General features: G+C 40.9%; 1 protein-coding gene across 6 annotated transcripts in view; it reads right to left on the bottom strand.

Annotated features, from left to right (window-relative positions):
* Window positions 1–588: 588 nt before the first annotated feature.
* LOC146973609 (uncharacterized) overlaps window positions 589–26,172 on the bottom strand; it is a 100,732-nt gene continuing 75,148 nt past the window's right edge. For 4 of the 6 annotated variants that reach the window (XM_085800307.1, XM_085800308.1, XM_085800309.1 and 1 more), the window contains 21 exons: window positions 25,564–25,605; window positions 23,375–23,479; window positions 23,138–23,191; window positions 22,613–22,666; window positions 21,605–21,658; window positions 21,400–21,453; window positions 21,027–21,071; window positions 18,812–18,844; window positions 18,602–18,646; window positions 17,592–17,618; window positions 15,852–15,905; window positions 15,069–15,113; window positions 14,675–14,719; window positions 14,515–14,577; window positions 14,044–14,079; window positions 12,440–12,484; window positions 11,792–11,935; window positions 10,541–10,607; window positions 10,313–10,450; window positions 6,899–6,976; window positions 589–4,150 (listed from right to left, as the gene is read on the bottom strand). In XM_085800307.1, coding sequence (XP_085656433.1) covers window positions 4,050–4,150; window positions 6,899–6,976; window positions 10,313–10,450; window positions 10,541–10,607; window positions 11,792–11,935; window positions 12,440–12,484; window positions 14,044–14,079; window positions 14,515–14,577; window positions 14,675–14,719; window positions 15,069–15,113; window positions 15,852–15,905; window positions 17,592–17,618; window positions 18,602–18,646; window positions 18,812–18,844; window positions 21,027–21,071; window positions 21,400–21,453; window positions 21,605–21,658; window positions 22,613–22,666; window positions 23,138–23,191; window positions 23,375–23,479; window positions 25,564–25,605 — 1,329 coding nt within the window. In that variant the 3' untranslated portion in view covers window positions 589–4,049. Of the gene's footprint in view, window positions 4,151–6,898; window positions 6,977–9,195; window positions 9,850–10,312; window positions 10,451–10,540; window positions 10,608–11,791; window positions 11,936–12,439; window positions 12,485–14,043; window positions 14,080–14,514; window positions 14,578–14,674; window positions 14,720–15,064; window positions 15,114–15,851; window positions 15,906–17,591; window positions 17,619–18,601; window positions 18,647–18,811; window positions 18,845–21,026; window positions 21,072–21,399; window positions 21,454–21,604; window positions 21,659–22,612; window positions 22,667–23,137; window positions 23,192–23,374; window positions 23,480–25,563; window positions 25,606–26,172 lie in introns of those variants that run through there. The other 2 variants (XM_085800312.1, XR_015037765.1) reach the window with 2 other exon arrangements.

The following is a 26,172-nucleotide window of genomic DNA, read 5'->3' as shown; positions in this document are numbered from 1 at the left end:
GTGCCTTGTGATGACTGTAAAATCAGGAAATAATGTCAAATCAGCATTCTCATTTGTTTTTTAAGAACAGTCTCACCTCAAAGTCTATTTAGTAGTTGTTATGAAAATGTGCATCCGACTTCTTCAATAACTTCTTATTTACATTTTCTTACCAATGATGTGATGTGAGTTAAGTTCAAGAATCATTACTAAACGGACTTAACAGTGAAATTGTATTTCAACTGCTGTTTACAGGGTCCGAAATGAGCTTGTAGGTACAAAATCTGTTTGGATGTTTTCTGGCTATTCCATCCAAAGATTGGGAAGTGTCTACCAGGGGAAACTGAGATTTCAAAGTAGTAACACAACCTCTTAACGGTCCCCTTACTACAGTGGAGTCTACTTAACAGTTCTGTCGTAAATACAAAGTCATGAAGGTCACGAATCTAGCCCATGGATGTTTTAGAAAAAGGTTCTACGAAGAGACACGTGCATTTGTTGACAAGCTGACACCAATATACCTGATGCAGACATTTCTTGCCATATATTTTTAGATTTAAAAGAATGTAACCTTATGTTAGAGCTAAAAAAACACAGGAAGACAAGAAGTAAAGCACTGAATAACATTTATTGCACACGTGTAAGGCAGGTGCCATTAATCAGTGTAGATAAAAGATGTCACAATGAAAAGTGTAAAATATAACCTCTGATACCTGGTAACCACATACACACTGGATCATCACTGCCCTTGGCTCTCCAGCAACAGCTCAGTAAAACCCACTGATACTCAACATCCAGGAACTGCGGCACATCCCGTAATACGCACACATGAGGTTTCAATTGCTTTTTCAGTGAAAGGCAACAGTAAAGTGTTATACAGCTACTGGTGTAGACATGTGGTAAACCAAGACTGAGGTAGATATTCAACGAAACAAAGAATTTTAAAAACACAAAGTAAAGTCACTCGGCACAAAATGAGCTTATAGAGGAGCAGAGATGAGTTAACAGTGAGAGCAGCAGGCAGACATTTTTTAATCCAAGGGACCATGCTGAGAGGCTGATCCATATTCCCCCTCATGACAAGCTTATTTACAAGATTAGATTATATGTGGCAACAGGATCAGGTTACATTACTGCGGAAACAATAAACGCAAGTGAACGATGGGGATGTATAAAACTGCTGTTGTTGTTTTAAGTGAATTTTGCATCAGCTGTCGAGCATATCTTTAGAAGTTAAACAGCATTTCATCTGAAGGATGCTTCAACCTGCAACACCTCAGTCCTTTAGAGTTTTCTTTCATCTGACATTCTCCACTTAGAATAAATGGATTTTAACTTGGAGAGCTGTGAAATGGCTGGCACCAAATTGCCAGTGAAGTGGGCTGTGACATCAGGAGCCTTTTCTTTTTTTTAATCATTATTATTATTATTATTTTCTTTTTTGTTCTCTCTAGCTATCATACTGTTTAGCTAAATTGAAGTCACATACTAATGCACATTAATATCAATTCCGGCTAAATTCAATATATGCAAAGAGCCGGTCTCTCATCAGTGCACCCAAAAAGTTCAGATCCCATTAGTTTGCTGATGCTGTCTCATTTGAATTTGGTCAAGGTCGGTGTTATTGTCTCCAAGGGGAACCCATTAAGCAGAATATGAAAATTAGGGTGATGAAAGGACAGAGGCCAAGAGAAAGAAAGGATTTTATGAAGCCTATAACCCAAAGAAAGATTGTTTTCCATTCACATTACAAGCAACGACAAAATAAATATGTATCCAGCAGGGGGCTCTTTCAACTCACAGATGAAGTCAGTGGCACACATTTGATTCAATACCCATGTAAAATAAGACCCACTCATACTGATAAACTTCAACAGAGATAAAAAAAAAAAAAGGAAATAAAAAAAATAAACCAAGCCGGCATGCTGAGAAACCATAAAACAAAAAATCCTCTGCAGCTTCAGAATAAGATGTGAATTATAATTTAACATGTGTAGGAGAAGCATGATGACTTTCTATGATGTGAGACATGAAGTGAAAAGGAGAAAAAAAAAGTGTCAAACAGATCTTAGAGGATGAAATTCAGACAGAACCGAGTTCTTAGCATCACAAAAGTTCAGATACACCCACAGAACTTTTCAAACATTAATCACAGCAGGAGACTTAAAAGCGAACTTAAAGCCTTTGAGTCGAACTTGTGCTCAAAATGAAAGCGTGAGCAGGGTAATACAGATGACAGGCTAATTAATATTTTCTCCTAAATAAAACTTTGTTGTTTAGCGTGATAAAAGTTAGAGATAATTTCTTTAAATGAACAAATCGCGCATTTCCATGAAAATCTTCAAATGGAGCACGGATTAAAATAAAAAGCGTGGACGCTCGGAGCCTTTGTCTTTCTGTCTTGAAGGAGTTCTGCATATTTTCACTGTAATTGTCCTTGGTGAGATTTCCAGCCTTCCTAGGTGTGATAATGATCATAAGGCTTAAGGTGAAGCTGACTCAAAGCTTTATGAAATTACATTAAAAATGAATACGTCAAAGCAAATAAATAAATAGATCAAAACTCCAGTCTTAAGACACCCCCCCCTTCCAAAAAACAACGACAAAAAAAGGTACATAGTGACACAAAAGTGCCGGTCAGTGAGTGAAGAACCAGGATGTACACCATGATACTGTTTAAAACTAACAAACAAACAAAAACAAGTTCAAGTATGTTTATGAGTATAATGGTTGACCAGAATAAGAAGTCTGAAGGCGTAGTGTAGTCATCCGATTTCCTTTGTGTGGCTGCAGATCAAAAATATACAAATAAACCAGAGGAATCATCATACACGACACTGTATGTAAACAATATACGTTAATAATCATCTCAGACGCAGAAACTCATCAATATCTGCGGTGATGTACGAGTGAGAACTAAAGTGAAAACCTCAATGTATCATGACGATGCATTAAGCTTATGCTTATGAACTGTAATTATATTGTCAGGTCCCATCACAAACCCCATTAGACAGGAAGAAAAAGAAAGAGAAGGAAAAAACAAACAATAAAAAGACTCATTCAACGTATTTACATATCAGACTAACAGTGAATGTGGATGTGAGGTCACATTTCACTGTTACGACAAACGACAATGTTTAAAGTACATTCTTTTCATGTGGAAGAATCTGCCCTTGGTGTCTGCGCATTACAGTTGCAGACAAATATTATCAAACCTCTATTCGATGATGCCAAACCTACAGAAAATGGGGCAACATCTTTATCAATGGTTATACTGCAGGTTGTTATAAAAAGAAAAGATTACCATTCACACTGCAAATGCAATGAGACAATTTTAGAAAAAAATTGCAGAAATGAAGTAATCCAAAAATGTATTAACCCACCTCCTTATGAAAATATTACTGACGACTTACTGACTTTGTAAGAACAGTCTTAAAATAAATAATTTCCACATCAGTAACACATCCGCTGCACTTTGGTTGCATAAGGTGTTTCAAAAATCTGTAATTCCCTTACACCTACACATAAAACAAGGATGTTCATTCAGCTAATCTCTCTCTCTCTCACACATACTCACACACACGCACACACAAAAGAGATGCACCTTCTGCCAGCACATTGGCTTATCTGAATAAGAGCAGCCCATTAAAGAGACAAACAAATAATTAAGATCATGTTTTCAGACAGGACTGAACTTGACAAAACAAAGTCATTTCATGGTCTTAAATGACATAATTAGAGTTGACAAGGAATGCATTAAATCACAGTAGGGGAGGTGAAAACAAGAAATAAATTAAAAGCACAAGAACTGGAAAAAACTGATAAAACTCAAAGGTTTGCCATTTCATTCAAAAGAAACCCAACAGCAATCCCACAAAAACAAAAACAGACTGCATCCAAATGTTATTGTAAAGTGGATAAAAGAGGTCAGTTGTGAGTCTGTCTGATAAACCGGAGTGGAGGAAGCTGTCAGATACGGTGAGGCCGTCCTTCTGCTGCTCCACGGCTGCTGCGCTCAGCCTCGGAGCTGGGCGTCTGTCTTCTAACGAACCCAGACCTCTCCACCGGGCTCATACGGATCGACGGAGACAGTCACCGGGGTCGCACGTCCCTTGGGGTCCACGGGGGCCTGGGGGGCCAGGAGGGCCTGGAGAAGTCATCCCAGGAGGGCCTTGACAGAGAATTAGACATTATTGATTCCTGAGCTGAAATGCACTTTATCATCGTTCAGTAGAGCTTTCCATTAGCGATAAGACAGGCAGGCTGACGTCCCATCACACAGTCATACACTGTCCATACTGAGAGGCTGAAGACGTCAGACAAACTGCAGGTATAGAGACTTCAATACTACAGGTACATACACATCCAGTAGCTACAGGATACTTTATATTGATATATTTGTTTCTGTGCAGTACATCAGCCAATAAGTAATTGTAGTTCAGAAATGCCATGTTGTTGTTTACATAAATTATTCAGACCAAACTGTAATCACAACATATGATGTTATTGAAGTCACTGTAAACAGAACATTGGAACACAGTTAATTACAGTGCACATCAATAGTTAATTACAAGTGTTATGTGACTTTCCCTGCAGTTGTCATATTCATATTGGAAAATAATTTGTATTAATAATACTGTGACATTAGTTCCAGTCATCTTGTCTGCACTAAATTCTCCTTAACATCATCATTTTCCCTCAATACGGCAACAACATCCCATTATGTTTTTCACTTAAACGCCGATGAGCACTTCTAATGTTTCCTTTTTTCACTTAAAAGCTGGATAGCTCATTTACACTTAATGTATTCTTTAATTTCACTGTAACGACATAGGAAATACATGTAATCACGCTCCAATAGGGCAGCCATTAGTCTCGTGTTACTTAGCAACAGCTCGTAGAGGTTGAGAGGTAGTCGATTGTGTCCGTAGCTTTTTGTATACAGCGTATACCAGGGATGTCAAACATACGGCCCGCAGGCCAAAACCGGCTCACCAGAGGGTCCAATCTGGCCCACGGGATGAATTTGCATAGAGGCATAATATATAAGTATATATGTATTTTTCTCAAGAAATTTCAGGTTTTTTATAACATATTTTGGAAAAGGAGGGTTCATTTGCACTAAAACAAAGGGAACAATTTAGAGTTCTCGTTATTTATAGGTTATTATGCTATTATTTCACTCATCCGGCCCACTTGAGATCAAATTGCGCTGTATGTGGCCCCTGAACTAACACAAATACAAACAGGAGCAACACTGTCGTTTTCTCTTCAACATGTCTTTGTAAGCCTGTTAAAAACAAGTCCAGCCACAGAAGTGTCCGTTACATCAGTCGGAGCTCAGGGGAGCTCCTCTACAGCTTGTACAAAAAGAAACACAGCCCTCTCTCCCTCCCTATGAAAACACAACTGGGCCTTTTCCTCATGACACGTCCATCTCCTCTAAGTGCTCACACACAAACTGTCCACACAGCACAGTGGTGGGTTGTGCTGCTTCCATTGGTGGAAGAAGATGCACGGAACAAAGAAAAAGAAAAAAAAATATTTTCTTTTCTCCAATTATTTAAATCAGCGTTCAGGCGGCAACTTTTAGTCGTCTGCTTACAGCTGCTAGCTTAATCGTGCTAATTAGCTACAGGAGAGCAGCAGAGAGCTAATGCGCCACAGGTGGGCATGACTTAGCAACAGCAGCATCAGGAGGGATTACCATCAGAGTCTGTTACAAATAGATGATGCAAAGACGGCAAATGGACAACGTCGTGTCCTGCCAGGAGGACTTTTACTGCCTCCCGACTGTCTTCTGTATGTGACTCATATTATCCCGGTCTTCATGGACCTGTGGGGGGAAGCTTCAGGGGGAAAGTGCTCTTTGTGGATGTCAGAGAGTACAGGCTGTCCTTAATTACGACGACCATTGTCCAGAGACATGTGAGTCTAAATGCAAAGGGAGAAGCTAGTTCAACTATCTGCTACAGCTGAAGTCTAACTCCACAGGCTGTGCTGAAGGTGCCTATGCAGCCCTAGAGAGGATGTCTTTCACCGGCTGTGATTTGTTGTCTCCAGAGGACCTACAGCCATGTCCCCTTTTCCCTCCACGTCCATTATCCAAATAGACACCGGAGGTTACATGACTTTAGGTCCAGTGTTAAACTCCTATAGTAACAGGCTGGAAGTCAGTGAGCTAATCCCACTTCTCATTGCTCCGTCGGGGAACAGGAAGTGATTTTTTAGTTCACAGGACAAGCTGACAGCCTGAGTTGTGTTCAGTGAAACTTTTTGTCCAACATAACACCAAGCTGAGCTTTTTTTTACTTTACAGTCAGTGCTCCATCACTGCAGCATTTTACAAACCATTGAGGGGGTCCTCTGAGTTTTAGAAAACATAGTGCAAACTGGGGGTTGTGTTAATCTCCAGCATGCTGAAACACCAAATGAAGGGTGAAATAGAATTTCAGGTTTGAGATGTGACACAACCCCCAGCTCTCTGATAGCACACTGACACACACACACACTACACACTGCTCCTTTCAGCGGACAGTTAGGGAAACGAGATAAACAGCAGCGGATGTAGAGGAGGCAGGGTTGTCCATGCACTGTCCATGCACTTTCTTTATTATTACATTATTATTATTTACTGAACTTTGAATTTTGTCAGAATTCTCCGTATTAAGATTTACACCAGAATTCATTTAATTTTTAATGAAAATGCCAGAAATGGTAAATAAAATAGCAAAATACACTTCCTCTCAGAGCAGTCTTTACTCGTGCTTCTTTCTATTTATTGCACAGTATCACTTCTTCCTTGTTTTATTCTGCTAAACCAGTAGCTCAAGTCTCTGTCTGACTACATTCAAAGCACATAAATTATATATTCAGTGCTCTAACCAGGATGTATCTGAATCCAGTGTGGTGTTCTTACCTGGTGGCCCCATGACTCCTGGGTCTCCTTGTAACCCCAGACCAAGTTGGCCTCGCTCTCCTTTCTGACCCCGGTACCCTGCGGACAGACATAACACTCGGGCTGAATACGAGTGCTGCTAAGAGGGAGCCGATCTGAGCAGTGTCATGTTTTACCGACTGTGTGTCACAGTTAGTGAGATTAGTAGAAATGCCATAACGTTAAAATCAAAGGGCTGTCAAGATGGGGACACACTTCTGAAGTCTCTGTATCTATGCGGCAAGACTGACATCACAGATTAGCTTCTTGATGATATATCATCAATATGATAACAATGCGAGGCATCAAGTTTGCAGTTATGTAGGGAGAAGCAGCCTTTGTAGTGGGTGTAGAAGCAGGCTACTCTAGAATTCCACTTTCAATCCCAAACCTCTGAATAATAAAAAATATGTACTGACATCCTGTCAAAATAAAAATCATCAAACAAGCCATCTGCGCATTAGTGTTCGAAGAAGGAGAGGAGGGCGTCGTGGGCTTGTACAGCTTTCTGTCTTTGAAGATTTCAAAACAGAGCAAATATGTTTTTTTTCAATCACAGGTCAGGCACATGGGGTCACTAAAGGCATTCAGAGAGTGACAAGAGAGGCGGAATCAAAGGTGGATTCATTCTATAGGAAACAAACAGATGCAACAGATGCAGAGAAAAACAATCACGTCTCTTCATAGCAACTAGACTGACAATGATAAGGTTCAAAAGAAATGTAATTCTCTGCAAGAACATGATTGTAAAATGAAATAAAAGCTAGTGCAGGAAAAACTCAGCCTTTCTCTATTTGGCTGCAGAGAGAAAACTTGATTATATCTGAGATGAAAAAAACAAGCATTGTCGAACACACGCACATGCTAAATTTGTCAAAAAAGGTGGAATAAAAAAAAAAAAGTGCAATAATGTTCAAGCCAGACCAGCAAGCTTTCTCACTCCATGCAAAGCCGGTAGATCTTAACATTTCAAAAAAACAGCAGCATACCAAGTAAGAACGTGTGGGGCTGTGAAAATATTCCCCCAAGAGGCACTTAAAGTAATGGAGTCTCAGGACCAGCAGTTGCATGGAGTGCATCAGAAACACTGAAAGGAGTATCAAGCTTTGCACCGCCTGTCCCAAAGGGGAAATGCTTCAATGCTTACATGTCAGAGAAAATCTCAGAAAAAAGGCTTATGAACGCCTCAAAACCGATTCTCAGAGAGAGAGGGGCTATCCACACATTGTCGCAATAACGAGACTTCTTTCAACACTCACAGAGCCCGGGGCATTCATTCAGGCAGGAGACGTACCATGGAGAAAAGAGCACTGTACCTTAAGCATTAAAAAAAAAAAAAAAACTGAATAGCACACAGGGCAATAAGCTTAGGTGGCATGCTGGACTTATGCAGAGTGATATATTGAAAATGGCACACTGCGTCAGTGCACGCTTTAAAACAAATTGTTGTGAGGGACACTAATGGCCAAAACACATTAGTAAGGAATAATATAGCCACAGAGTGGGTTTTCCAGGCTTGATTGATAGGATTGCATTTCTGCACCTGTTGTACACTGTTGTATGGACAACAACATCTATTCATTCATGCTGTGCCTCACAAAAAAACACCTTTCTTAGAGCAGCTGCTCCATCAAAGAGCAATTACTGTGTGATATTTACTGATATTTCCATATTGTACAGAGCAGCTCCAAAACACAGTTTGTATCCTGATATAATAAAAGACACTTAAAGTCAGTATGAATAAATATACACAAACCACTGAAATACAAAATTAAAAATGAATGTTAAAACAACAAAAAGCTGAATTTATGAAATGTGCACTTAACACACAATGACTTACATCAGTGAGTATTTCCAGCATGATCTCAAAAGTCAAAGATGAATAGAATGACAAATAGGCACTCAGTTACAACAAAGAGGGAAAAAATAACAAAAAAGAAATGATGCTCTTCAGCATGCATCCTTATGGGTATTCTCTAACAGCTTGAGACTTTCAACCTTACGAAATCAAACCATGAGGAAAGAAAAGAAAAAAAAGAAGACTGTGAATCCAACAGAGGGGTTATTTTTCTCCATAAACAATTCATTTTGGCATATTGGAGAAGAAGTCAAATTGGATATTCCAGAGGAGCGCAGTCTCCAGCGGAGGATGACGAGAAATAATGAGGAAATATTACCCCAAACTCTCTCCCCAGCTGAGTGGAGGCACAAGTCAACAAAGAAAAAAAAAATTAAGAAGTTGTTGAATTTTTGATTTATCAAAGGGAATAACTTTCCTCTTTAGTTTCAATAAATATTTATTGCAAAGCTGCATTAAGGATCACCTATAAAACACTTGTTTGAAGCATTAAAAAAATTAAACAAGCAGAACAAAATCCAAGACACGTGTACTGTAATGCTAGTGGCATTAACACAGCACAAATACTACTTTTAACTATATTATTCATGAATGAAATGAAAGCAGCATTTTATATTAAAGCAGTGGGTTAACATGTAAATGGTCTTGAGTAATGTGAGGTAGATACAAAGCTTATAGAGAAAGGCTGATGCAGTGATGTTTTTGACCTGCACCGTCACGTAACACACTCCTCCTTTTCAAAAGTTAAGATACCAGAGTTCTGCTGCGGACACAATACAAATCTAGGCAAGTTTGAGGTATAATGCCTGACCTGCAAACCATCAACACTGCATGAGCAGTCAGGAAAGTTGTATCAGTTTGATAAAGAATGTTCAGCCTCTTTTCCTGACTATGCTCCTTTTGTATTTTAGGAGCTTTCTTTCCTGGAGTGAGGTATCAATACTGTGGCTCTTTTCCTGTCCACACTGATAATACTTTCTCTTATTCACAGCCAATTCTTCGTTTGTCTTCATATTTCCCAGAGAGCCGCTGTGCACCACACTCCTGGCCTTTCCTCTGCTTCCCGCCCCTCAGTCTGCATTGATATATGGGTGTAAGCAAGAGAAAAATACCCATGAATCCCTTCAAAATGCAAGCTTTAGCCTACATTGGTGCCCTCACCCCAACCCAGCCAGCTACCAATGTGCTCTTTACTCTCTTTACATGCAGAAAAAAACATCTTAAACTGAGTGCATGCCAACCTGAAGCCCTGGTTTTATAACAGGAAATATTGCCTCCTTTAAAAAAGGAGATGCATGTGTACTACAGCACATGCCGGTTGGACTAATTGGTATATTTAAAGCACCAATGAGCCGTATACATATGCTGGTGGCTACATAAACACTCAATTACACCAGGCAACAAATGGTTAATCAAGTTTCGCCGAAAGTTTTCAAATGTAAATGATGTTATGTCTTATGCATATTGTAACAGAGGTGGTTGTTTTTCTGTGGTTGTGTCAAGGTCCAGCAGTTTTGCCTTCCAACTTCAGCTCCTACCTTGAGGACCAGGAGGTCCAGCCTCTCCTGGCGGCCCTGGCAACCCGTCCTTGCCAGGAGGTCCTGGAGTCCCGTGGGGCGATAAAGCCATCATGTTGGCGTATGTCTTCTGAGGCAATACGATGCCAGACAGCCTCTCTGCAAGGTAAGAAAAACAAAAACTTCACATATAAAATACTGAGAGATGACACAAGGGAGAGAACAGCGATTAAAGATGGTTGAAAATACCTTCAACGACCCTCAAAACTTCATTTCGAATGAACACTTTGAGTTCTTCCATGAAGCCTAGATCACCCTGTGGGTAGACACAAAATTCACTGAAGCATTTTTACATAAAAAGACAGGAAATGCATTCAGGCCACAGAAGCAATAACGTTTGTGTAAAGAACTGGCAGCAGAGAAGATACAATAGATGTGAAAATTATCATGGCATGAAAATTAAAAGGATGCCTGACACAAATTAGAGGAAAAGTGAGTGGACAAACAAGATCACAATGCCCCCATCCATAGGGAACGAGGGAACACTGAAAGGGATGATGAGTGTCATTAAAACACCTTATGGCAGGTCTAGTTGGTTTTTAATTTGTTGCCCATCTGTATCTCTGCTAACAGATCATGGAAACCAACCGAGTGGTGGAGACTCATCACTGCTGAAATTCAGATTTCTTTAGCTCTTTTCAAATCTACTCTGTGAAATCCTTCCTTGAATTATAATGTAACGTCTGCACCTTAAACCCAGCTGGAAATAAAATGGAAACATTGATGGAATATTCCATTTGATGTTACACGTCTACAAAGAGATTTCTCAGTGTTTCTTTATGTCCAGGAAGAGGGAAAGTATATCTTGTCATGCCAAATCTTTAAGCCTCTACATGTACTGTATGTAACATCAAAGCCAATATAGAACATTATATGCCTTGGTACAGGAAAGGTTTAAGAAACCAAGAATAACAGGTTTTAAAAAAGAAAGCATACTCTCTGTCAGCCATGTGAACCCGTCTCTTTTCAGAGCTGCATCTGTGGCAAGGGGAAACGACTGTAGCCTTGGACCTTGAATCTTTGCATTTGAAACTGTTTTTCATCTCTGCTGTGAATGTTATATAACTGTTGTGACTGCGTACAGTATGTGTAAAATGTCTGTGACACACGGAGGTGTTTTCACTGCTCTGCAGATCTCTAGGCACGCCCACGTATCTCTGTCTTTCTCTCTGTCTCCATCCCTCTCCCTCTCTGACCTTCTGTTGCGCCTAGCTGATCAGGAGTGGGAAGTGTTGAGCAGAAAGAGAACAGCAACCTCCCTTGCACAGCCTTGTTTGATGTTTCATGCAGAAATCTGTGGCTGCACCATTTTTCCCCGCACAGGGAAGGAGAAGTGAACTAGTTACACAAGCTCAGGAAGGAGGTAGGCTGATTAAGATTTTAATCACCTGGGAGGACAGTCTTTGTTTGCTCTGAGGTATCCGCAAATTTGCAACTTACCCGGAGATTTACACTGTCCAGCTGTCCCGGAGGGCCCACATCACCTTTTTGGCCAGGCGGTCCGATCGGTCCGATGATGCCTGGATCTCCTTGACGACCTCTTTCACCTTGAACGCCTCTTCCTCCGGGAATCCCTGCGTCACCCTGGATCACAGCAGCACAGATTTATCAGAGCTCGATATGATGCTACGAGACATTTGGCATCATACGGAGCAAGATAAATAAAACACACAGACTCTCAAAAGCACAGTCATGATCATTTCCAGATCTTACTCACAGCCAACTGTATAATTTAACATGCTACACACGGTGACCCATTTCTATTACTATGTCCAGTCAGTCACCTGTGCTTGGGTGCTGTTTCCAAATATAAAGCTAAAAGCCTCATTTGCATCCTCTATTACGAGCATTTGCAATAGATTACTGTAGAAGTGTGACAGAGCTCTTTAATTTTGCCTTGCAAATACAATGGAAAACTGCACTGAGCGTTAAATGCCTTTATCCAGTGCTTATGTGCTTGTGGGGATTAGTCATATTTGTGCTGAAGTGAAGACTTTCATTACTATTCATCAAAACCTTTTTTTGTGCATTATAGTTTGCGCCATGAAAGCAGCTTCTTTTTAGGAAAACAGGAGTGATGCTACTTACACGTTCTCCTTTGGGTCCTCTGTCCCCTGTTCTACCTGTAGCTCCCTTAGAAGTAAAAGCAGAAAAGATTTTATTTTGAGGCTCTGTTGTAGACAAAAACGTAAACTGGAACGTGAATAATTGGAAAAAGAAAGTACGCTTCCCCTGAAGCTTTTCATGCTGAGAATTGATGTTCAGTTACATGCAGGCGGACATAAAAATCTCTATTATTTTAATCTGTAGAGGCAAAAATGAGATTATTATAATTTAAAACCACTGTATTGGCATCTTGCTCATATTTACTTCAACATTTGCAGAAGTTTTCTGTTTTGTTGTCTGAGCGAGAGAAAAAAAAAACTGAGCAAGCTTTTCCTGAATTACCTGACTTTGAGAGATGTACTTTTTTCAGATGACTGTGCATTGATTGCTTCTTACTCAGCTCAGGTGCTTGTATAATATCTCCCCCGTATAAGGTTTCACCTTCTGCAATGTCACGGCTCCTCTGTATCACTCCTGTTTTGTTTTAGAAATGCCTGCTTTCCCAGCAGCTGTCTCGACTGTACGGAGGCGCGGGGGAGAGAAAATACCTGTCTCTGGCTTCATGTCACAACATCTTGTGTCTTCCAATCCCTCCCTGTCACTACTCATTGCTTCCCTTTACTGCGCACACAGCAATACCTCTGGGAGCATCTATGTATCAATTTCCTGCTGGATTACAGGAGCCATGCAAAAGACAATCTGGCATGATGTGGTTTTAAAGCGGGCATCTCTTTGTGATGCTGTTCTCCCCTGCCTGCTTTAATCTGCAGTACTCTGTATTCCCCAGTGCCTGATGGGAGGCTTAAATCTATCATCTTGCCCACTGAAATATGCTTCCCTGAGCATTACATTAAACCTCAAAGCAGTGTGCGCGGAGCGTGGGCATGGGAGCGACGCCACCTGCTAGATGGCACTGTTGTCCCACCAAAAAGTCAAGCAGCATGGCAGAAGGACATGAGAATGAAACTGTAGAAAAGGCTCTGTGCAGTGGTGAGATGTGAAGGGAAGAATATTAACTGATAATAATGAGAAAACAATAAACTGTTCGGGCTGTCATTAAGGTGTATGGTGAAAAAAAAAATCTTGTAAATGAGGCAGCATGAGATTGTACAATGTTGCTGGGAAGGGCCATTCATGATAGATCTGTTCTTCATGCTGTGAGCCCATTCTGTGTGATTATGTAGTAAATAGCGTGTAATGTATTAGATCAGTCACCTAAAAGCAGACTCTGCTGCAGTATTTGTTTCAATTTTAGCCAGGTTCATCAGGCAGGAAAATGCACATTTAATCTAAGTGTCTACTGCCCTCTATTACAAACATTTTATCATTGCCTGAAAGCATTAACTGTATAATTAGGGTAGAAAGACTAAAAGTCAACAAAGCCTTAAATCTGCAGGATTCCATTTAGTTTTTATCGTTAAAATCTCAAATATGCAAATGGCTTTAATGCACTCAGGATGCTGTAGCTTTAGGGGAGGTGGGATGGAGGAGGGGGGGGATAAAAATCTGCTGTGCCATCTTTCTGTACCTCGGCTGATGTAAAGCACTTTCTATAAGGGGATTTGCGGCGCGTTTGCACAACTCACCTTGTATCCAGGAGTTCCATCTTTTCCTGGTCTGCCCTGCTCAAGGAGCGCAACACAAACAAAGACATTTCGTATCAGCTCCCACCTTCGATTGGATCAGCACTGTTGCACTCCTAGTAATCTCCACAGTTAATGAGATATCTCAACCAAGGGATAATGATCCTGATTGCTGTGTGAACACTGTTCCATTGTGCGCTTACAGGGAAAATTACAGAAACAATCTCTGATGGTAATTACATAGAGGAATGTGATCGTCTATACAACACGTAACACGTATTTTATACATGTTGTCCTTGAATCATGTTCCTCTTCCAGTGTAATTAATGATAAAACAACCTGCTGATATACAGTGAAGGAACAGTGTGTTTTCTGAAGCCATATTTGCAGGCCGGACGCCACTGGAAGGTTCTTTGGCAACATCTTGTTATGATTATAAAAGGAAGAGCAACAGATTTCATGTAGCATCCTTACAGCAACACCTTGGGGTCCCTCGGGCCCTGGGAATCCTGTCTCACCGACCGGCCCCCTCTCACCCTGTCAGAGAACAGAGACAGCCGATGTGTCAGTCGGCAGTGACAAAGGAATGACGCGTGGATTGACAGCTCAAAGAGAGTTAGAGGCTGCATCTCACCGGCTCTCCTGGGATCCCTGGCTCTCCACGAGTGCCGGGCTTCCCCTGTCAATCACAAACATAGGAAGAGAACAGGCCATGTTTGACAGGTCCTCAATAGTGTCATATCTACCGCACCTCTACAACCTCCCATTTATTATATAGCAACCGGCTGCTACTATAGCTGCACGGAGAATCCACCAAACAGACCACAGATCTATATCCGAGCCCTTAATCGAAGCAGTGTGGCGTTATGGGACTCCTGTTTTGATAGCTGCTATTCTGAGTTCTCCGTGAAACATCATCGACTTGTTGCCAGCAGCGGACTTAAACAACACAGATTGATCAAGGAGGAGCATGAGTCAAGGTAAATTAATCGAGAAGAAGAAGAAGAAAAAAAAAAAAACTCACTTACTAGAGGACCTGATGTCCCGGCTGGACCAGGCAAACCAATATCACCCTGAAGGAAACAACAATACGTGTCACTTAGAAGATACACACATGCCATAATGAATACACATAAATCACTCACTGCCATGTCAAGCAGAGACACTTATAGTGATATTAGAAACTGTCTAAACCTGAAAATAAATAATGAAAGCCTATGCACCTCAACATTTGGACAAATGCAATGCAAAAAATTGCAACAAAAGTACAAACATATGAATTGTCTACTAATTGATCTATAAATAACCTCCTTACATCACTCCCTTGATAGTATAACCTTACCCCGCACACAAGCAAACACACACAAACACCATCAGCTCTTTCTATTCTGTGAGAAATAGCACGCAGGGCTAGTTTTGTTCCATTAATGAATATGCGCCCTAGTAGGGGTTCACTGTGTGGATGGTTACCTGTTAAAGAAACACTTAAGCTCCACACTGCTGTTGTACTACTGCACTATTTCCCATTTAAAAATTCAACCTGAATTTAGTATAGTCAGGTTTTCAAAAAAGAGAAACAGCAAGTGATTGAATTCTCCTCAACATTATCGCTTTCCCTTAAGTTGACTCACTCTCACACTGGCGAGCCTTTTAGTAGGCAGTCATTTTCGGCAGGATGTCTCATTTCAGAAAATTACACCTAATATGTTCAGTAATGAAAATGAAATGGAGAGAAAACACGTTTCCTAACTTGGTAATCAGGGTAGGTCACAGCAGATGAGACGCATCTCTGGGTCAATACCGTCGCTTACCTTGGCACCAGGTAGCCCTTCAAGCCCGGGTAAACCCATGGCCCCTGGTTCCCCCTGTGAGAGAAACACACAAGACCTGCTGAAAGCAGTCACTTCTGATAAAAACTGGGGTTTCTGCAACCAGGAATGGTGCTATTCCTGGACAGAGAGCTTGGTTTAGGACATTATTATAAGGCTGCAAGTAAACATTAGGCATAAGCAAGCAAATAAAGATCAAAGCTACACAAAGGCTTGTTTTGTAAAAAACGTTACAATAACAAAAAACCCAGTAATTTTTTATAATAAATTAGTGTTTTTTTCTGAAAGTCACGACTATTCTACTCGGCAGTCTTCAGAAGGTCGTTTCCTGTTGCCCCCATGTAGAACAAATGCAAAACAAAAAACTGTTCATTATAGAGCGATGGCTACATGGAATGCTCTGCCGAGATTTTTGATGCGAGAAGGTAGTGCCGCCTCTTTTAAACAGGGACTAAAGATGTATTTGTTTTTACAAGAGGGAGTGACTCTCTGACCATTAGAGACGGTTGCATGTCACAAATAACGAATGATTTCTGTTTCTTTGTACTTTAAGAACAGTTTGTAAATGAGATGTGAGCTTTTTTTATGTTTTGTGTTGCTGTTGTCCACTGTATGAATGATGATGATCTATGTTGAATGTTCTGTGTTAAATTCTGAAACAGAAATGTTTGTAAGATGTTTTGACCCCAGGAAGAATAGCTGCTGTCTTGTACAGCAGCTAATGGGGATCTAATAATAAAACAAAACAAAACAAAACAAAGGCAGGTAAATGAAATTCTGCAGGAGCCAAGATTTGACACATCGTCCCCGCTCCTCTTGATATTCTTGGCCAGGTGTTAATACAACCCTTCATGTGTCAATATGAGGATAATCCTAAGAGGACAATACTTCAACCTGAGTGTATTATATTACATGATCTATGACACACGCTGTCAGACCTTGTACGCTACAGATGGGATAGAAAAAAAAGCTCCATTTGACAGTCACAATCAGACTTGCTTTCAGCACTAAAAATAGAGAGCCATTCCCTGCGTTCGAACAAGTGATGTCCTCTATCTACCTCATCTTGCTCAAACTGCCATGGAGAAATGCCATTTCACTGAATAGAGGGGCAACTGGTGCTGACATAGACGGATTGTGCAGGTAATTGTCACACATGTAGATTGTCATGAATAAGCGAGTGTGGCTAAGGGGAGAGCGGGCCAGCCAGAGGATCAGCTGTGAGACGGATTGGGGCAATTCCACCACAGCACTGGAGCCACTCACACAATTTATTAAAATGTCAAATTAACATCCTGGTGAAAAATCACTGTGCAACAAAACAATAAAAAATGCAATTGGCCCTGTGAGAATAAAGAATTCGAGTCGATGCGTCAAATTGTTTCCATGTCTGTGTGGATTGTTTTCAGGCGTCAGGTTGGTGGTGGTGGTGGGGGAGGGGTATTTGAAGTGCAGGGAGGGTTCATAGGTTCCCACTGGCAAGACAATATGGTACAACAGTTTGATATTTGCTGGAGATGTGATCATTTTTTGCTGTGTGCTGGAGTTCTACAGAGAGTGGTTAAGTGCTCAGGCTTCAGGGTGTATTGACTATGTTGGAGAGAACCACCGAGACAGTGATGGAAAGCAACTGGCAACTCTGACTTCTCTATTTTTTTGGCAGCACAAAAATAGACAAATATTTCATAAAAATATATTCCAGGATGAAAAGCTGCAACTCACTGCGTCTCCCTCGTCTCCTTTGGGACCCTTAAAAAACAGGGGGGAAAAAGGACAGATTACTCCCATGAATGTGACAACAGCTCCCATAAAGATCATAAATACAGTCAAAGACGACATGCGGCTACTCTAAGTTATTGTCATTAAAATTAATAGTGCATCATTGTGTCACTTTTCTCACAGCCTCTGTGTGTAAATCTCACATCCACTATATGTAACTGTGGCCTCTCCCAAGCAAAATTAAAAACGAACAGGGTCCCATAATCTGGTCTGGTGATCACACAATCTTTACTTTTAATCTCAGGTCACGCATTTTAAAAATCTTTTTTTTTTTTTTTTTTTTTTTTTAGTATTTCAGCTTTTTTCCAAGATTGAAAAAAAAAGGAATTATTGAAAAATTGTGCCCCTTGTCCCTGATTAAGATGCTTCCTTATCGATTGCTCCAGTGGAGCTGTTGGGCTGTGATGGATGCAGTACAGGGGGAAGCATCCTGAAGATTTAGCTGTGGTTCATGTGCATTGTGCACTGGGGATATTAGAGTGTCTATTTATTGTCACCACCTTAAGTGTTGGTTGAGGTGAATGGATCCCTACAGGGCCTGTGAGTGAATGTCTCCCAGGACTGGACAAGATTACAAACTGTCTGATAAAGAGGAGCAGGGGGAGCTGATAAGCAAATCGGGTCGACCCGGCTTTGCACTGTGTAGAGCGGCTGAACTTCCAAGACCATTTTGCATATCATTGATGTTGCGTGTCCCGGGGCGGGTCAGAGACACCTGTTTGAAAGTCAGGAAGCCTCCTGGCCTTCACCGACCAGGGCTCTCACTGAACATGATTGACTGTGATATAGGGGCCTCAGAAGCTGAGACAACACTGCAGGGCTGGTCAGGTTATTTGTTATTCACCTCTCCCCGGTTCTGCGGCTTATACAGTATCAACATGTCTATGTGCTAGTGTTTCTCCACACTATACTGTAAAGGATTTGCTTGAGGCATAACAAGTGATTATTCTTACCGGAGCACCAGGAGCTCCAGGGGGTCCTGAAATAGCTCCACCACTCTGGAATGACATTTTTTTTAAATGTTATAACTACATATTTTACAATATAGGTCAGAAATTCCTTTGAACCACAAACACAGATTAGTTTCTCATATGACTGAAGGCACTGCATTCAATGGATCACAATGACATTATCACTTCTGACGTCATTTGAAGAGTCTTTACCTGCAGCTTGTACAGACTGCTCATCCCGTTGCCCTGTGTGAAAAACACAATCAGCAGAAAATCAGACGCATCTCTGAGAAGAGACTCTCTTCACTGTTCTGTGAGTTTTAGGCACCAGGAGTCTTTAAAGAAAACTGTACAGTAGGTCTGCAGCAGTTATACAGTGTTAAGCCCTTAAAAGCTACATGAGAAAGATCAATAGCTCATTTGGTGATTACACAAAGGAGAAAGAAGGGAGTGCGAGAGAGTGAGATGTGAAAAGAGAGAAAAAAAACCAAGAACACTAGGCTTGTCTTGATAATCCCTGAGCCAGTGGTAATTCAAAAAAAAAATCGAGAGTATCTCAGAAATACAAAAGAGCACACTGATTAAAAGAGATTTGGCTATGAGAACGAGGTAATCTATACTTCTTGGGTACTATTAGATGCTAAAAGAATGTTTTTCCCATGATACATTGAGAGAGAGAGCTGCTATTGTAAAATGTAGAAGGAGTCAAGATTCTCATTTAGAAGCAAGTGGATGCCTGTGCCCTTTTCAGGCCACTGAGCCATCCCCTGTCCTCCTAGACTGCAGTTTATGAGGCCAGGGTGTTGTGGTGGTGGTGTGGGGGGGCACGGCAGGTTCAAGGGGACGGCTGATGAATTATAGATTTGCCTTTGGAAGTGCTTACTCACTGGCCTTTTTAAAGGAAGGGAACATGATTCAGTGCCAGTGCGTAGGTCGCTACAATTTCATCACATCCGTACTTGTATGTCAGTTGTGTTTTTCTTGTTACACTAAACACTGTATGACTGAGCAGAATATGAGTGCATCAACGGCAGATTTCTGTAGAAAGAGGTGCCAAGGCAACATTATGACCTTGTACAAACAAAAAGCCAGCAACACCTAGTGTCCTTCGTGTAACTTTAATTACTCACAGGTACAGGCAACTAAACACACAGACCGGTTTCAACGGCTGTCTTCTGAAGAAGACAGCCGTTGAAACCGCTGTGCGTTCTTCCTTCTTTTTGAACATTATGACCTTCACATGGACATGGGAAAAGAAGATCTTTGTATGGTATCGATAAAAGCAAGATAAAAGTCTAGCTTAAAGCAGATATCAGTGGAATGTTTTTGTTAATATAAGTCCTAAATAGTCCTATTTTCCGTCAGCAATCACTTACATGAAGTATTTCAGCCTAAACACGAGTCTCTCCGTCACTCTGCTCTGCTGTAACCCGAGGAGAAAATTTTCCTTGTGGGATACAAGTGTTATCCAATGAGGGGAGAGAACGGCATGAAGGGCTGTGTGTGCAGCCAAGGGATGCGCGTGAATGTGGTGACGTAGCACGAGGACCAATTGATGCCTGACAAGGGCGGGGGCTGCTAACTCATGGTGCGTTCAAGGAAACTCGTACTTTGTGTTTTTCCTTCCTGTGAAGTCATACCAGTTCGATCTGGTACGAGTTCACGGGTCGGAAGTTACGAGTGGCCGTTATAGGGAACTTTCACAGACAACAGGACGGTAAAAACACGAGCTACGGGTTACCTGGAACGCTACCAAGTCGTAGTTGTGACTTGAAGCTGTAACTTACGGTTTCAAAAGCCTGCCTTGAACACAACATTAGCCGAAACGGCCGTGCCGCTGTTATCTGCTTTAAGTCTAGCAAGTTTAAGTGTTTGTCAGCACATTAAGTGGGTTAAATAGATGGCTTTGAGTCTGTAACCATTAATATTGTTTGTTTTTTTTAGAATGAGAAGAGTCAGTTTATATTTCGGTGCATCTTTGAGGTAGCCTCGTAAACCAGCCTCTCGCGGAAGTGCATTTCATTTCATTCCGAGGGAGAGTCTGGCCTCATTGCCGCTGTAAGCGTTTGGACTGAAACCCTCAGAAGGCCGAGCCAATCAGCGTCGCCCGCTATGATTGACACAGCACGTTGGCCAATCAGGGACTGACTGGTGCAAAGCCCCGTCACTACACCAACTTGCTGATTGGCTGAATGGGGTTGTCTGTCAACGCTACTACCAAAGATATTAAACCGTCTTTGCTACTACTCCCGCCCAGCTCCCGCCCACCCCAAACACTTAGAGGGGGGATGAGGCCAGACTCTCCCGAGAAATGCATTTCCGTGAGAGGCTGGTTTACGAGGCTATCTTTGAGGGCCACAGAGAACTTGTGACTCCGACAGAGACTTGTTATGACCAGCAGGCTCCTGATGGAGCTGAGTGAACTTACTGGAGGTCCTGGAAGACCTGGTCTGCCTGCGGGGCCTTCACCGCCCTGCCAAAGAAAAAGCAGAGGAACTCTTAAACATGTCTCTGAAGTAATCTGACTGCATGTCACTTCATTTGCCATCCCTGAGAAAAAAATCAATAAAACTGGACTTTACTACAGTATATACAGTAACAATAAACATCTTGAAATTATATATTTTTTCAAATTATTGGCTGAATTATAGTTATAATTTATTATTTAAATTATATCTAATGTGGTAAAAACCTAAACCAATTTAATTTGAGCTTTTATACATATTTTACATTTAGAAACCACATTTTAGAGGAGCATTCAAACATGTTAATTATAGATATGTGGAATGGAAAACACTTACTTTTTCTCCTTTTCCTCCTGGTTGGCCCATAGGACCTGGCCTACCCATAAGCCCCTGCAAACAAAACAGCATCCTTGCATGAAATCTGATCCAAGCACAAACCTTGACACATATTATGATAAAATAGTCCCATAACAATAAAAAAATATTTCATGTTATGAAATAATGGAGGAAATTCTGTAGAATACCAGGACAGGCTTCTTACCGGAGCCCCTGTACGACCGGTCACACCAGGAAGTCCTGGCACTCCTTGAGACCCCTGGAGGAGTGGATTTGGTTTTGTTACATTATTTACATTTATGTTCCAAACAACACTCTGCTGTGCCTCCTCCACTATTATGTATCTCCACTATACCCTCTAGGTCCTTCTCAGAAGCAGGATGTTGAATAGATAAGATGGTGCAGTACTTCACACATCATTCACACCTTGCTGAATTACTGAACATTCATTACCTAAGGTGTAACGTATTGTGTTGTTTTGTTTGTGTTCTTGTTGCCAGAGAAGCTTTTCCAGGAAGCCATTAGCAGCAGCAATCACGGATAAAATGATACACCACACAGAGCTCACAACTACACCGTAGAGGGTGACTCTGAGGACTTTTCTGGCTGCTTGGATACATATGTTAATATTTCTTATCTTAACAGCACCATTGAATGTGCACAAGCGGTAAAACATTTAGCTGTCTAGAATGGTTTACCGTTTACAGCACTCATTTATTTATTTTAGGAATGCTCTGCATGTGTTTTCCCTCAATTATTTATTCTATCACTAAATGGAAAAAAGAACTTAAACTGAGCAATAGAACATGGGTTTATTGAGCCTGTATAATCTAGTAACAAGGTGCTTGTTAGTGAAAGTTTCCTGTCATTGCAGTTCAGAGCTGAAAGTTGACCTATGAATCGGTTCTCAGCTCCTCTAAAGAGTGCCTTGTTTTTTAATTAGCGCACACACACATGCAGGGCACGCTACGTTCTTTATAAAGTAGCTCCTCAAAATGCAAAGGCTAGGCCATAGTGCACATGCAGTACTGTGGTAGCTTTTGATAGCGTCTTTTGAAAAAAGACTTTCAGAGTGTCGACAGGCTTGAAGATGAGCCAGACATTACAATATATTTACATTCTTTTGAAAAACCCACCTCTCAATGTCACAGTGACTTCCAGATGGTTAGATAACTGCTGGATTAATTTGTTTAGATAAACTTTTTTCACTCACCTCATCGCCTTTATCTCCTGCAGGGCCTGGGAACCCTCTCTCTCCCTTTACTCCCTGCAGGAAAAAGGCAGAATCAGTGAGGGAGGGAAAAGTGAATGTTTTTCTCCCAACATGAAAAGGCCTAAAACTAAAGGCTGATGGGTGTAAACTTCAAAATGTCTCTTCCCCTCTTACAGCACACGACTTGAAATTGCCTAGCCTGCTTCACCGTGGCACAACACAGTATCCATAGCAACAACTTCTGCAGTGAGCACATAAGAGTGTACAGAATAATATGAGTTGTAGAACAGATGGTTAGGCTCCCAGAGATAATCCAAAAGGCAATTTCTGAAAAGCGTTTGTCAGTGTAAATCTATATGTACTAGACATTTCAATAAACAATATCACAGAATGTATCTATTAGTGTTACAGATGATTTGGTCCTACTGAGAAACATACATCATAAATTTAGAATCACATATACAATGTACAAATACATTGTATGTTTTGCAGTAATTAGCATCTTTATACTATTCCTTTGTCTACCTTTGGGCCTTCTTTCCCTGGGTTACCCGTAGGACCTCTTACACCTGGATCTCCCTGTTTAGAACAGAAATACACAATGAACATGGGTGTGGACACACATACACTCAAAGTATGAAATCAGCAAAGCCAACAGGAAATGTAACATGTGTCATGTAATGAAAAGCATCAAGGTCAGGTTAACATGTTTACACTGTCTTGTTCCAAATTGCCTGTCAGGTCGATGGTGTTACTTGTTACCTTTTCTCCCACCATGCCTTCTACTCCTTGCGCTCCAGGGGACCCCTTCTCTCCTTTCTGCCCAGGCAGCCCCGGGACTCTCGTCTGGCACACACTGCAGGCATTCTGCCAGTGCAGGGACGGCAGGAAGCAAAAGTGGTGGCACAGATAAGATTTCATCAAGTTGTGCTGCAGCACTGCATTCTCGCCCTTTATTATGTCACATCCCCTGGGTGGAGGACAAGACCCCAACTGACACAAAGTGCTCTCTAAATGTCTACATAGCAGAAATAATGTGAACCCACCATGAGTGCCTCTCATCTAGGTGAGTGGTGAACTTTGTCAAACTCATTGACTGTGACATTTAGGTGAGAATCTTAAATATCATTGTCCCTGATCCAGGCTTGATATCGACACTGCACCTTCAAGGAAAGAGGAGGGAGCTCTAAGCTGGAGGGAGGGAGGAGACACAGGTAGTCTACACCATTAAAAGAGCAGCGCTTGACTACAGACTGAGGCTGTAATACAAAATGAAAAATGTGCACATGCTTGTCATAAAACTGCAGACAGCACGCCATTATTGACTTCATGAATGAAAAGCAACATGGCCTGAGCCAAATGTATTTAGCTCCTTTTTTTGTAGGTGGCAACGAGCTGTTGGAATACTAATTATAGTGCCACTAAACAACTGTGAAAAGGCTGCGTAAAGTAGCAGAGCACTTACTTGGGTGACACCAAAGGTAGGGGTGACAGAGGATTATAACACTACTGGCATCTGGCTCCCATCAGTCATTGAGTAGTCAAATCAGGGCATATTATTTATTGTCAGAGTTGAAGTGCATTAAGTATTAAAAAATGAAATAGTTTAATTTAGCTAAGTGCTGTCCTGCAGGTAACAACATGATGTAAGGTGAGTAATCCGCTTCAGGCAAAGAAAAAGGGAAACTAATCAGTCATTTGATAGAATCTACCCATTATAAAAGTAACAGCCATAAAAGAAGCACTTGATCTGTCTTTCAGCTCTCTCTGCTCTCAAATCAGCCTTGCGGTGCCAGTGCAATTTATGCATCTGAATACGGTTCCTGCGATACAATGAACAAAATAACCTTTACTTATAATGAACATGTTGGAGCACACGTCCAAGGTGAGATACAAGATGTGAGTCTGGTGGTTTAAGGGACCAGACTTGCAAAACCTTCGGTGAGAGAGCAGACGCTTCAACATTTGGAGGTGAAGGTTTAAGTGACAAGGGGAATCAGCCTGAGGAAATTACATTTAACCAGGAGAAGTGGTGAGAGAGGCAGAGCTGTTCTCAAAGGATTTTCTTCTTTGGACCTTTTTTTTGCAATTGATTTGAAATATACAAAAAAATATGTTAGAAAACAGTGATGGAGGAATATCAGGTTTCATCACACTCACTACAGACTTGTGTATTAGAGGCCATGTTTTGTTGGCACACATACTATATAGTACATATACACATATTTACTGAGTGAATAATGGATGCTGGAAATTGGATAACATTCTATTCATGTCTCAACCATTGTGAAGTCAGCATGAAGTCCTAATAAACAAACGTTGTAATATGATTACATTTTCCTAATTTGATGTTTGGTTGGTGCTGCCTGTTAAGATCGATTGATGCAGTATTAAGTATGAATCAGTATTCAACTAAACTATGTATATGGGTGTTTTCTGTATACCATGCAGCATCTGCAAGGACAAGAAATTAATTATTGACCGTCATTTGCATCTAGAAAAACCTTAAAGCCTCTTTACACTAGGGACGACTGCTGTGAAATAAGCAATGTGCAGTTCTGTGTGAATGGAGACGTAATTCTAAGTACCAGTGATATCTGTATTTAAGTGTTTTCACTGGTGCACTCCTGGTGTATTTCTATACTCCATCATCTTTATTAAAAGGATGTTGTTTTATAGTACGCCACCACTGTGCACCTGCAGTGAATGAGTAAATCTGGATTTCTTGGAGATTATTTGAGTCTGTCTCTACAGCTACTTCCCCCAGTCATCCTGATGGAGGCACTCAAGGGCTTTTACTGTCTCTCTAAACTGATAGCATCATATATTGTATATTTTTTAAAAGTACCCTACCCAATTACAGACTAGTTTAAAATACTAACCCAGACAACCCTTTGTATAATTTTGTTTGTGAAAAGCTATAATTATCATCAACTATGAAGACAAAATACCTTAGGTAAAGCACTCTTGTCTCCAACCATGGGCAGGGCAGTCTGTCACAAAAAAGAAGAAAACAAAACAAAAAAAAAATCCATGAAATATCTCCACAGTCTTAATTTCAAAGCGAACACATCTTTCATGTTTAAGAAATATTTTTGCTGTTGTTGTTTCGGGCAACTGCATCTTGTAATTTGCTCAAAACATCAATTTATAAGACCGTCCTATGTGCCTTAAAGGGATGTGATTTTTACCCCAAACATTTTTAAACAAAATTTGAAGTTAGTGTTTCATTTTCAGTTCATATCTGCAACGCTTGAGGAAACAGTTTAATAACTTTGTTGCTAGAAGACAGCATCCTCACATCCTCAAACTATTGTTGTTCTCTGGAGTTGAGAACAAAAACATTTTGAACTACAGCCTGTGTATTTTTCAAAAATATAAAGTGGACTATAAATGGCTTTCATGGGTCTTTACAACAAATGAATATGAATGGGTTGAAAGGCTAAATTTACACGGCGGTGACGCAGCCACAGCAGCACTTGTATGGCGCTATCAGCACTGTGGTGAATGCTGCTTACTTCAAGCACATAAAAAGACAAGAAATGCCGTGACAACATGTG

This window comes from Trachurus japonicus, chromosome 15 (assembly GCF_045865225.1).
Source record: "Trachurus japonicus isolate A0001 chromosome 15, Traja_1.0".
NCBI classification, from domain to species: domain Eukaryota; kingdom Metazoa; phylum Chordata; class Actinopteri; order Carangiformes; family Carangidae; genus Trachurus; species Trachurus japonicus.
The sequence above is the reverse complement of the archived record's forward strand: the minus strand, read 5'-3'. Positions and strand labels throughout refer to the sequence as shown.